Source organism: Drosophila elegans, unplaced genomic scaffold (genome assembly GCF_018152505.1).
Source record: "Drosophila elegans isolate 14027-0461.03 unplaced genomic scaffold, ASM1815250v1 contig_476, whole genome shotgun sequence".
Lineage (NCBI taxonomy): Eukaryota > Metazoa > Arthropoda > Insecta > Diptera > Drosophilidae > Drosophila > Drosophila elegans.
The window spans coordinates 20071914-20084238 of NW_024545863.1; the positions used below are offsets into that span (position 1 = coordinate 20071914).

At 42.2% G+C, this 12325-nt stretch overlaps 1 protein-coding gene across 1 annotated transcript; it reads left to right on the forward strand.

Annotated features, from left to right (window-relative positions):
* Positions 1 to 596: 596 nt before the first annotated feature.
* On the forward strand, positions 597 to 1887 carry LOC108139110 (probable protein arginine N-methyltransferase 1.2). The gene is made up of 3 exons (XM_041709161.1): positions 597 to 754; positions 824 to 1066; positions 1203 to 1887. The coding sequence occupies exons 1-3, from the start codon at positions 663 to 665 to the stop codon at positions 1885 to 1887; spliced, it is 1020 nt and encodes a 339-aa protein (XP_041565095.1). The 5' UTR covers positions 597 to 662.
* Positions 1888 to 12325: the final 10438 nt, after the last annotated feature.

Sequence of the window (12325 nt, forward strand, 5' to 3'; positions counted from 1 at the left end):
ATCCAATCCGATCCTCGATCCAGCCAGCGTAGGCCCAGCAAACGTTTCAATTTGTATCCCCATCCCCACTTTCAGTCCGCGTCCATGTTCTTCGGGTATCAAATTGCTGGCATTTGTCAACGGAGCGGGACACTGCGCACCAAGTCACCTATAAATTAGAGACTCGTTAGACAGCTTAACCCGGTCGCCCGGATTTTATGCACTGGCAGTGTCCTGTGCCTGCTCCCGCTGATAAGGAGGTCCGATCCCACAATTGCCTCGTAACTAATTGTTGTCACCCGCCCGGCGATAACGCCTGGGAAACTGAGAAAAATGCCCGGCGATAATCTACTCGGAATTTATGATGTCTGATAGGAGCCAGAAACTTGAAACCCAAATTATTTTAACTACAATTTGTCTATGGTCTGACTAATGGAAAATGCTATACTTAACGAATAAAATTGGTTAGATCTTAAGTTTGCTTAACATCAAGAAACAACCAAAAATGAATAATAATACAATATTTCAACTATATTAGCACAAAATTAAACAAATTCTAAACAATGGTTAAAAAATTGGATAGATCATTTTTGGAAAAGTTGTTTATATAGTTATCATTCAAAGTGTGACATTTAAAAAACTTCACTAAAACCGAAATTGTTATATTATTTTCATTACCATAAATGGATCTAGAGAAGGCTATTCTTAAAGACATGGCGGACGGAATGCTTAATGATATCGTATCCTCCAGAGCATACGAATGGATATTTAGGCGGTATGAAAAGCTCTTCAAGGATAAGGTAAAACGTTATTAAATACTCTCCAAAATATATAATTTTCGCAGCTACTCTGTGCAGATAGTTTTGGACGTGGGTTGTCGCAGTGGACTGCTTAGTTTGATGAGCGTGGAGGCGGGTGCAGTCAAGGTCATCGCCGTGGGTAACGTGGAAAGTGCTGACTTCGTTAAGAAAGCCATCTTCAATACCGAAAAGGAGGATATTTTTGAGTTCGTCGAGGGTGATATTGATGAAATCCTGCTGCCATGTGGGCTCAAGAAAGTGGATGTTATAGTGTCTGAGTGGATGGGGTAGGTAAATCCAATTAAAGGTTACATTTTAGCACATTATTTTTAAAAATTCCTACTGAGCACGAAAAGCATATGTGATTGGAAATATACATATGTTATGTATGATTCTCTAGTAAAAATTATTTTTCTCTCGCAGTCACTCGATTTTTGTGGACTCCCTTTTCAAGGAGGTAATCTACGCCAGAGAAAAATGGCTTATTAAGGGCGGTCAAATTATTCCCAATGTAGCTCAGCTTTTTGTCTGCGGAATAGCGGAGCATCGGCGGGAGACAATCGAAGTGAATATCCTTCCACAAACGGATTATCCCGGTCGGAGCTATATGGTCGAGGAGCCCGTTTGCCTGATCGAGGACTATGTGGCCAGGGAGCAGCTTGTGACCGAGAAGTTTCTGCTTAAAACCATCGATCTCTGCACTGCCAATGTATGTGATGAGAATTTTAGGGTGCCCTTCAAGATGAGGGGTCTGAAGGACTGCCCACTGGGAGCTGTGGCTCTCTATACGGACATTGGATTCTCCCGACCCATGGGCAAAGTCAGGCGTTTGTTCTCCACAGGTCCCAAGAAACCTCGCACCTATCTGAAGCAGACCATCATCTTTGTGGACGACCCCGTTGAGGTGGCCAAATGGGAACTGGTCGAGGGTGTCCTTGGGATGTACTACAGTCCCGCCGAGCATCGCGAAGTGGAGTATTCCCTCTCGTTCGCCGGGTTTGAAGTAGAACATTCAACTTCGGAATCGGAAGAAGTTGAAGTTTTGGAATCAGATTTTGAGCAAAAGGAGGACGTGGATTTAAGCGAAATAAAGAAGGGCTCACGTTGATGTATTCATGGCAATCCTTGGGACCCTCTGCAGCTGCAAGGGGAGCAGGCTGGGGATCGTTGGCCGATCAAAATTTATGGCCGTGCTGCATCAATTAGGGTGGCTGCTACCCAAAGACAATGGACAAGGGATCTTGGCTGAGGACTGGGATCTCAGACTGCCTCCGATTCTGACTGACTTATTTTGTTTTGCTTTATTTTTTTGGTTTTTTTTTTGCCTCCTTGCCTCGGCTGACCTGATCGGTGTTTAGCTTTGACGTTGCTACAACGATTTAAAATGATGTCGCGCATAATTCACCGATCGACCACAATCGTCTTGCCAGACTGTGCGTCGTGATTTGGCTCTGGGGTTTGTTCGCCGGCCTCGTTTACAGTGAGAGCTCTTTTGTTTGGTACTGATCTCATAACCGATCGCTGATCGCTGATCGCAGATCGCACTTGGTTAGCTCAGCGAAAGGAATCCGTCCGCAAAGCTCTGTTCTGCCCTGCCACTAAAATGCTTAAGTGACATTTCGTCTGTTGGAAGTGCACTGCAGGAAAAAACGACCTCTGAAAAGGGGAATTCGATTTTTATTTAGGTTAAATAATTGTAACTCACTTTCAACAAAAGTGAGTTTCACTTTTCAAAACACTCAGTGTTTTAGGAATTTTTATCAGGATCAAGAATAGACCTTCTTCATTGCTTTCAATATTTTTTGGTAATGTATTTTCAAGCTATTTTGTTCAGTGTACGGTCAAGCCCGAGGCTTGAGCTTGAGGGTCCGTGATGGATTAGCATCGTTTTGCCGTGAGGATAATGTGTCGTCTGCAATGATTTTGGTTGACAGTCGCGTTTTTTCGGTTCATCGTCTTTTCTGCCTGCGACCGTTTCTCGGAAATAATTATGCTACTTTTGTGCAAGAATAACAGCATTTTTGTACAAATTGCATAAAAATTTAAATTGCCCCGAGCGTTGAGCGGATTTTCGGTTTTTTGCTGTTTGCAGTTTGCAGCTCGAAATTGCTTAATAATGAAATGCCAATGGATTAAGCGCAATTTGTGCGGCATGTCCACTGATTGTCCCAGGGATTTTTATCTTTATCGCGTTTTTGCTGCCCGATCTGGCCAAAACAATTGGCCAGTTTCAGCCTCTGCGCCTGGGATCACCAACCATCCTGCCCAGACCCAGACCCATCATCATCATCATCATCATCGGGCTCAACACGTTCGATTTGCTGGGTCTTATTTTACACCTAACGAGGCCGGAGCCCAGAAAGCAAACAAAAAATAAAAATAAAACCCTATAACTGCTCCTCTTTCTAGGGGCCTTGCAGCGTTTTCATTAAATTCGCTTAATAGCGCAATATAATTTAAACAAGTAGTAACATAAAATAAAACTCACAGCCACGCACTGAAAGGCATAAAGATGAAGCAAATTACTCCGGACCGGAGAAGAGAGCAGAGCAGTGCAGAATTCAAGCTCCTTGGGCGAGGGGCCCTCAGTGGTCAGTGGTCTCAGTTGGCCAGTTATGGCGCATGGGCGAGACCCCTCCGTCGACCAGCAATGGCAATAAGTTCGCTTAACGAGGGTTTAATTTATGATTTGTTATGTTTCCGGTTCATGTTCTTGTTGCCTGCAAAATTATTGGCCATAAAGCCAAGGTGTGGATTATAGTGGCTGGCAGTGGTAGCCCGGCCGAGTCAATGGCAATATCGTTCGGGCCAGGGCGATTTGCAAAAACGCTGAGGAGACGGTCGGTGGGATGAGCGGGAGAGCGGGGAGCAGGCAATTTGATGAGGTCACCAGGGGGAGGCGAGGTTTAATGGGGTCGCCTTTATCCCGTGACTTTTAAAATTTTGATTATCGTTTTTTAAAGTCCCTGAAGTTAGACATCAGTTAGTTTAACTAGATTTTTTTATGTCTAGTAATGTAGGTAATAAATTTAAGTTCTTGTATTAAAAAAAATTATTTGTAAAATAATTATTTGATAATTTATTATAAATTTGTCCACATATTTATCAATAAGTAAAATGGTGTCTTGAATTATAGAATATATATAATGTATAAGGGTAAAACATTATTTTAAATTTTGGTTTAAAGCCAGGTACATTTAAAAAATGCAATCCAATTAAAACATAACTTTATATTTAAAATAACACTATAAGTAAATTAAGAGGTCGCTGATTTACCTTTATTTTATTTAAACATATTTAAAAACCTTCGATTGAGAGCCTCTAATCCAATTGTTAACCAATCTTGGTCAATTTGGCCTTAACCACTAATAGACCCTAATCCCTTCACGCTTACCGTGGATTTGCTGCCAAGGAGCCAAGGATAAGGCCATCGAACGTTGAACGCATTGCGTTGAAAATCGATTTGTAGTTTTATTTCGTTCCATTTTTTGCCCGTGGCCCTTGGGTTGCGCCTGCGCAAACAACTCGTAGCGCGGATAACAACGGATAAGAAAATAAGCAGAGACACCATGCGAAGGAGCAGTAGGATCGGGAGGATGAGAATCACTTGCAAGTCGGGAAGGGAGTCCTCGGACGTGGGGAAGTTGGTCCAAGCAACGCCAACGAGTATCTGGTGGAACATAAATTACGCGACTAACAAGCAGCGCCCCGTGCAGCTAAAAAAGATACAAAAAGCCCAGGGAAAGGCGGATGAAAAAACACTTCATACTTGGGAACAGCCATTGCACAGGAAAAAACTCGATTTTAAGTTTTAATGGCATTTACAGGGATAACAGTATAAGTACAATAATAATTTGTAATTCTTAAATTTATAATAATTACACAGGTCTTTAAAAAATTTTAATTCAGGATGGCACCTGATATTTTGTAGTTTTATTTGTATGCCATCATAATGTACCAAATATATACCTAAAAATTATATTACCAAACAATTAAAACATTTTTATACAATCGATGAAAATCTTAAAGAAATGATAATTGTATGCACAATAACTTATTTCCAGACAAAATGTGTTGGGAATAACTAGTAAACCAATAGTTTTCAATACTGAATTTCATAAAAAGAATTATTGATTGAAATACATAAAATATTGTAATAAATCATCAATATATATCCCAATTTTGTTTGCAGTGCTCTTGAGCTGGGGTCTTTTAGTTCAGAGCTCTGGGCCAAAGTGAGTTGCACAAAATTATAAATGAAAGCGGGTGTTGGCTCCAACGTCCTATCCAGGGGCCCTCATCCCTCATCCCTCAGTTCAGTCCAGGCCATCCTCATACTCACGATTAGGTGCAGCAATTTGGCCGTGGCTGTCTGTGATTGAGACCGAGGCAGTGCTCGAAACGAAGTTAAAAATCAAATTAGCGAATGTGTTGAAAATTAAAAACAAATTCACGGATAAATTGCATCTGCCAGATACGCAATTATTACGATGGTTGAGGCGGGGGGACACCACTGACTTATGGACTTGGGTACGCCTGGGTTTCTGGATCTGGATTCTGTTTCGGTTTCTGGGCTCCGATTCTGTTTGGGACCCGAGTGCCAGAAGTGCCAGTACCTGTACCTCTGCCTGTGCCTGTATCCGTATCTGAGCCTCTGCATCGGTATCTGCGGCTGTGTGTGCCCTCGAGGTGTTGCAATTTGACGTTTTTTACGCGAGTTTTTATTCCATGAAATCCACATGAATTTCACGAGGCAGTGCAAATACTCGGCCCTAAATGGTCCCGATGTCCCTGGTCCGCTGGCGAAAAACATGTCGAATTAACACGCTCTAAGGGGCAGCTGGACGAGTGGTCGAGGTTCCCTTTTTGTATATTTAAATGTGGGCAAATTAGCTGAAATTTCTTCTCGCAATTTCCGTGTGTGCGTACGGTGAGACAGATAATTACAGTAGAATTTAAGCCGGGTCTAAACTCCAGGCCGGCCGAAAAAATGTTGCTCAGCTGGCGCCGTGTCTGCGCAGAAGACGGGCAAATAAATCGCGCTGCTGTTGAACTTTTTATCTGCCTTTGGGGAGAGGAAAACCAAAAAAAGAAGGGGGCTCAGAGCCAGAATGGCACTGCTGCCATTTCATCCCGCGTTGGAAGTCGGCCACGCCTCCTTTTGTCCTTTTGGCCCGAAACCCATTCTGTAGCCAACTTCCTCCAACTGCTTTTGGCCCTGAGTCTGCGACCAGCTCTTCTTGGGGCCGTTAAAAAAAAGGGCGCAAATTTTATGAGCGCATCGTTTAACAAATGAATTTACAACCGTGCAACGCCCAAATGTCTGGCGTTCAAATTCAAATTCCTGGCCACGCAACGAGCGGAAATCTTGGCCCAGCTCCAGGATGACTTACGTGGCACACGGAGGCGGATACACAAATACACTGGAAAAAATATATTTAGGTCTTAAGTTAACTTTATAAAATAAATTCGGAACAAAATTAGTTAATTTAATTTAGAACGAATGACTTAACACTTCAAGAGCAGGTTAATTAATGTTCGAACTCTTTGTTAGATAATGAGGGCTACTCGAATTTTTCCGATTTTCAAATTTGTATGCGATTTTTATGCGACAAAATAAGTTTAAAAAAATGTTTAGTGCTTCAAGATTTTTAAATAATTATGTGGAGCCCTTGAAATTTAAAATTGTTCAGCTATCAAACCAGTAATAGAAACTGAAAAAAGAAACTGAAAATTAGTTTTAGTCTGTCAATACATAAAGCTTTAAAGAAAAAATATAATTAATCCTTAAATAAAGAAGCTAAGTTGAGATATTGGAAATGCTATGTTTAGTTACCATACTTATTTTTGAAGTGCTTGCCAGTTCTGTAAAACAGGCTTGTACTCAGGGATAAACAAACCTATGAATAATGCCTGGCAATTGGCCAAGTGACTTAAAACAAATACGAGTTGCAGGGACTCGAGCCCAGGAGATCCATGGCCACAACATCGGCACCATCATTATCGTTGGTAAGAGGATACTCTAGTGCTGGACACGTTACATTAACGCTTTCATTAGCCCAGTTTTCGCCTCGCTGGCCGCCCTTTTATCGAGGCTCCACTTTGTCGCCCATAAATCGATGCTCGTTAAGTGCAGTTTAATGAGGAGTCCGGTGCACCTTGTTCCCTGGATTTCTGGTTCTCCGGCGTGCTCGCTCGAGGGCCTGGGCATCGTTTACAATTTGGTAATTGTCCCTGGCCTGTCAATAAGTTTTTATGTCCGCCCCATAAAGGGAAAGCTCTGATCTCAGCCTCAGCCACCGCCTCAGTTTTAGCTTCGGTTTCAGTTTGTGTCTCAGCTACTCGGCAATTACCGACACGATTGCAAATTGCCAGCACACGAGGCTGATAATTTGCCGGGCTTAATGTCCGGTATGCAAATACATAACTGAGCCGACCTATCGATCATTTCGGGCACCCATCTACTTAATGGCACATTGTGTTTCCTGTTAGACTCAATCATACTTCACACATTTTGCAGAAAACTACCTTTAAGCTCAGGTGAGACCAAGAAATGTGTTATGTGTTAATGTGTTAAATTTCAAGCTAACACTTTTTTAGTTTATTTGCTTTGTAAAAAAGAATTTTGTTTATTTTGAAGATACAGTTTTTAAAATTTGTTATTATTATACTTAACTGATACTCAGGTCAAAACTCAAATACAACAAACACTTAAAATAAAAAAAGAAATCAATCAAAGTCTGTTAAATGCGAAAATATATTTCTAAAGACGGTAAGTCTTTTTGATCCACTTCAAGGCTCAATAATGGCGAGTCAATTATTCGACAAACATCTTAGATGAATTGAGGCACATCTAAAGGCACCTCAAAAAGGACAACCGAGAAAATTTCACACTTGGGCCTAAACCATATGTAAATAGCCGGCGGCACGTTGCGATCCCCGATCCTGGCATTGTCCTGCGATCCTGGCTCAGCTGTCGCACAAAGAGCCGTCATGAGAGTGGCACTTCAGAGCCGTTTCAAGGCATTGTTTGCCTAATAAACGACTGGCCATTGTCGGGGGGTATACGGTATATATAATATATGTCAAAAGGTTGCCCGGTTTTGACACCCCTGCCAGCGGTCAAGCGGACAAGGACAAGGACACAACTGGCCAGCCAGGACAATGGAAGTAGCAACGAAATGGCAACTTTTGCCAATGCACCAGGGCAAAACCAGTCGCACGACGATCATTTATGTGTCATTAAGACATGTCCCGGGAGCAGGAGGTGGAGGAGGATGGTCTAAACGATCGGGGAGTGCAGCTGTCGGCTAGAAGCGCAGCTTGAGATCTTCGCCCGGCTAATGGAGCTCCGTCTCCGCCCATATCATAGCCAAACTCATAACCATATCCCATACCCATACCCATTCCATACCCCATAACCATACCCGATGCCCATACCCATACCCGATGCCCAACCTGATCGATCGGCCGGCCATGATGAAGTTGTTGCACTGATCGAGCTGGCCAATTTGTTTGCAACTTGCTTGACGCGTTTGTCAATTAAAATCAAATTCATTTCAGGCTAGTGCAAATGTTTGTGCGCAGATTGGGTACTCGCAGACGTATTCGTATGGGTATCATTAACCACTTAGGCGCTTGGTGCAATAACTTTTAATCAACCAATAAATTTGGAGCGATTTATCAAAAAAAAAAAAAAAAAACACGAGATTTAAAAAACAAAAAAACAGAAACCCGCAGCGGAGCGGAGAAAATGTTGCTGGCCAAATTGCCTCTAATAACCGCAATCGATCGTTATTTTTTGTGGTTATTAATACGGATGCGTGTCTGGGGCTTGGGATCTGCGATCTGCGAACTGCAACGGCTTCTCAGGTAGTTCACAAGTAACTGCAAATTGCTGCCGTCGATAAAACTCAAATTGGCTGGACTGGAGCATCCGCGATCGTCTCGGCGGTTCGGTGGCTCGGTGGCTCGGTGGCTCGTTGTTTCGCTGGTTCAGGTGGCTCGGCGGTGGTGTGGTGTGGTGGTGAAGTGGAGCGGCAATCGATCGTTGAATTTGCCTAATGGCGACGGCCACTCAACACAAACACCGATCGTTCGCTGGACCGCGATCGATCCTCGGCATCTGCATCTCGGCATCTGGGGGCCTCTGATTGACGGAGATCTTCAGATCCGATCCTCGAGAGGCCTACTCATCATTCCCTTCCCCGCGACGATCGAGATGTTTACGCGTGCATTTAGCATGTTGTAAAAGTCTGATGGCGTCCATTATAATCAATTGGCCGGGCTCGTAAAATTAAATGATCCCGCAGGAGAATTAAGCGCCAATTACGCGCAGCTCGAGAAAATAAGAGAAGACAACTAAGTACAGACGAGGTCAAAATAGTAGGTTTGAGCTCGGTTTTGTGTCCTTGGTCAAAAATTTTCATAAATTGAAGATATTTGAAACCAATTATATGCACTTAAATACATATATATATATATATATATATATATATATATATATATATATATATATTTATATAGAAATGTATAGTTCAGAATTAATCCAAAAATCAAAAATAGTTATTAACAACTGTAAGGACAATTCGTAAATAAAAGTTATTGGCACTTAAGCAATGTCTTCTGAACTTTAATATTATTATAGCACTTATATTTCTTAACTAATAATTATTATATTTTTTATTGATCCTAGTTTTTTTCAAGCTCCTAATATTTTTGTCCTATTTGTACATCCCAACTTACATATATATACGATGCCATTGGCGCTGCGAAGTCTCAAATTTGGGCCGCGATCGCGAGACCAGTAAATGAACAAAACCCGAAGACGAGGAAGAAGTGGACGCGGAGAAACAGGGGTGGCGGGGGGAGGAAATCGCTGGTTCGATTTAATTGCAGCATTTAAGTTGTCTTATTGATCATAATAACTCCATAATGGCGGAACATGTGCGTACAATATAATAATCAGCCAGGGATCGAGTGAAAATTGCGAACGGGAAATGCTTCCAGCCCAAGGACTCGCCATGGGCGGAGGCAGAAGGGGGGTACAAGTTGGTAGGGCGGGTAGAGGCAGGCAGGTGGCTATGGCCACGAAAGTGGAGCAGTCGCTGATCGCCTTTCCCGCTCACTCTGCTCCCAATGATAGTGTGAAAGCAAACAAGCCGTAAAATTAAAAGGGATCGATTCCCTCCCCCCTGGCATTCCGTAGCCTCTTTTTCCACCGCCCCTGCCCTCAGAAAACTGATCAACTTGTAATGGGAAATGAGCTCCGAATTTCAACTCAATCAGCTTAATGGCCTGACAACTTTGTAGCCTGCGTGGATCGCTTTAAAAGGGGGCTTAAAACAGGCCAACATGGGAGGAGATTCTCGGAAAGGGGATTCAAGGAGAGGTTTGAGGAGCAGGCCCCTCGATTTTGACTGGGCCAGTCACTGATCATTGGTTCGGCGACAGGCAGGTGCTTTTCAACTGCCAACACGATACCTATTAAATTACCAACTTTGTTATAAATGAAAGTTTGCCCAGTGGTAATTCATATCAGAAAGGAAAAGGTGATTTAGTTATAATCCAAAAACGTTTAATCTTAAGTAAATGTTGTGTACCGAGGCCTCAGATCAAAACAAAAATTCAAACAACTTGGTATTTAGTCTTACTTCATACTTAAGAAATTACACTAAAAGATAAAGTAATATATTTTAAACTTCAATTGTGTCTAAAATATATTGAAATGCTCTTGTAATATATTATGTATGTACAATTCTTAGGGATCTATAGAAAGGTAAATTTTTTTCTCATTTTTGTGAAAGCAACGTAACTTTAGGGATCTTAAGATATTGCTCTTAAAATGCTGTTAATTTTTTGAAATTTAATTAATTGAGACAGTTTTGAAAACTAAAGTTTATTAATCGTGCTTTTGTTGATAAACCAAAAATGTGGTTTTATTGATAGCTAAAAATTCTGTTCATTTAGTGGTGCTGATATTGAATTTGCTTAATTTCTGAACTCAATTCAATGTTGCCAACCACCACATAAGTCCTTTGCCAAATTGCTGACTGTAATTCGTACATTTACATACGGAATTAGCATGTTCATACGTTCATACCACCGTTTTGAGTAATGCCCACTCACACCCCATATTCCTTATCGAGGTGCCCCAACCCTTGGTTTGACATTTACACTCCGCAATGGAATTCCGTTTTTATTGCGAACGCATTGCACGCTTCCCTCCATTTTTGGCAGCCCAACAAAACATTATAAATTAAGTCATTTAACATAATTTCGCTACCAACGAGGGATCGGAATTGGTAAGAGCAACAGCTGCTAAACGAGGGGACATGTGCCAAATGCAGAGAGCCAAACGCAAAATGCAAAATGCGGATGCAGATACTCGCACTCGCAGACACAAAGGATCGTGTGGGTGCAATCAGCAACTGCAGCGGGATCGGCTGAAGGGGAAATGCAGTTTATATATATATGTTTATATGTGCTATATGCCGGGGTAATTTACAGCCCGCTGAAGATCCAAAAGGAGGCCAACTGAATAGCGCAACTAATTTTGAAAAGGCCGGCAAACAAAGCGTGCAATAAACGATGTCCACTTAGGAGGACAAAGGATCAAGGACTGCGGAACGCGGGCGTGGAGATTGAGATATCCCCGAAGTCGGGCCAATAAAACAGCCGGACTGCCGATTGCCGACAGCCTTTAATTAATGGAAATGCAATGACTCGGAGGTGTCGCCCCACTATCCGTGTTTGGGATCTTCAAGGAGTCGCCAGGATGGCAGCTGTGCGATGGCTGACAAATTTATAACAAATATTCACGCGTGCTTTGGCAGGCAGTCCTTTGTCCAATTATTGTCTTACAATTGCCACCGAAGGATCTATTCTTGCCGCTTTGATTTCAACTGAACAAGGACTGCCGCTTTGTGTGATTCCGTGAAAAATTGGGAATATAGGATTGGCGGTTTAGCACATTTTGTGCCAAGTCAACAGGCCAAACAATAAATGCCCAATAAGGCAGAAAAAGGTATACAATAAAGCGAAAACACAAGGACAATTAAATCGAAATTCTCAAATTGAATTGGTTCGGCTTTGTCACTTTTCGAGGGTTGTTCTCTTGCATTGTTCTACGGAATTTAAAGCGTCAAATGCACTCAGTCATAACAAGCCAATAGAAAACGAAACCAACAAATAAAATGGGATTTACCGCAGAAGCGAGCAACATTGTTCCCAAAATTGATTTGCACGCCTTGGCAAGCGAACAGAAAATAATGGAAAAAAAGGAATGGCTAAGTAAGTGCTGCTAAAACTGCCGGCTGAAGCGTTAATTTCATAAGGCCAGCTCAACTGGTTTGCACTCCCCGAAGTCCCCACGGAATCCCTCTGCTATCGCCTCGAAATTCAGCGAAATCTCGCGATAAAATGCATAACAACTTCATTCACAGCGGGCGATGCCATAAAAGTGTTTTAAATCGTGTTAATAATTTTGTGCAGCATTTGCCTTCAACTGCGAGCCTCGAATTGAGAAAAGTCCTGCTGTGCCTGGC

Bases quoted from the DNA above. Each gene is read 5' to 3' on its own strand.
- LOC108139110 (XM_041709161.1), top strand. From the start codon at position 663: ATGGATCTAGAGAAGGCTATTCTTAAAGACATGGCGGACGGAATGCTT. The intron at 755-823 runs GTATGAAAAGCT...TAATTTTCGCAG, and splicing joins TACGAATGGATATTTAGGCG to CTACTCTGTGCAGATAGTTT. The intron at 1,067-1,202 runs GTAGGTAAATCC...TTTCTCTCGCAG, and splicing joins ATAGTGTCTGAGTGGATGGG to TCACTCGATTTTTGTGGACT.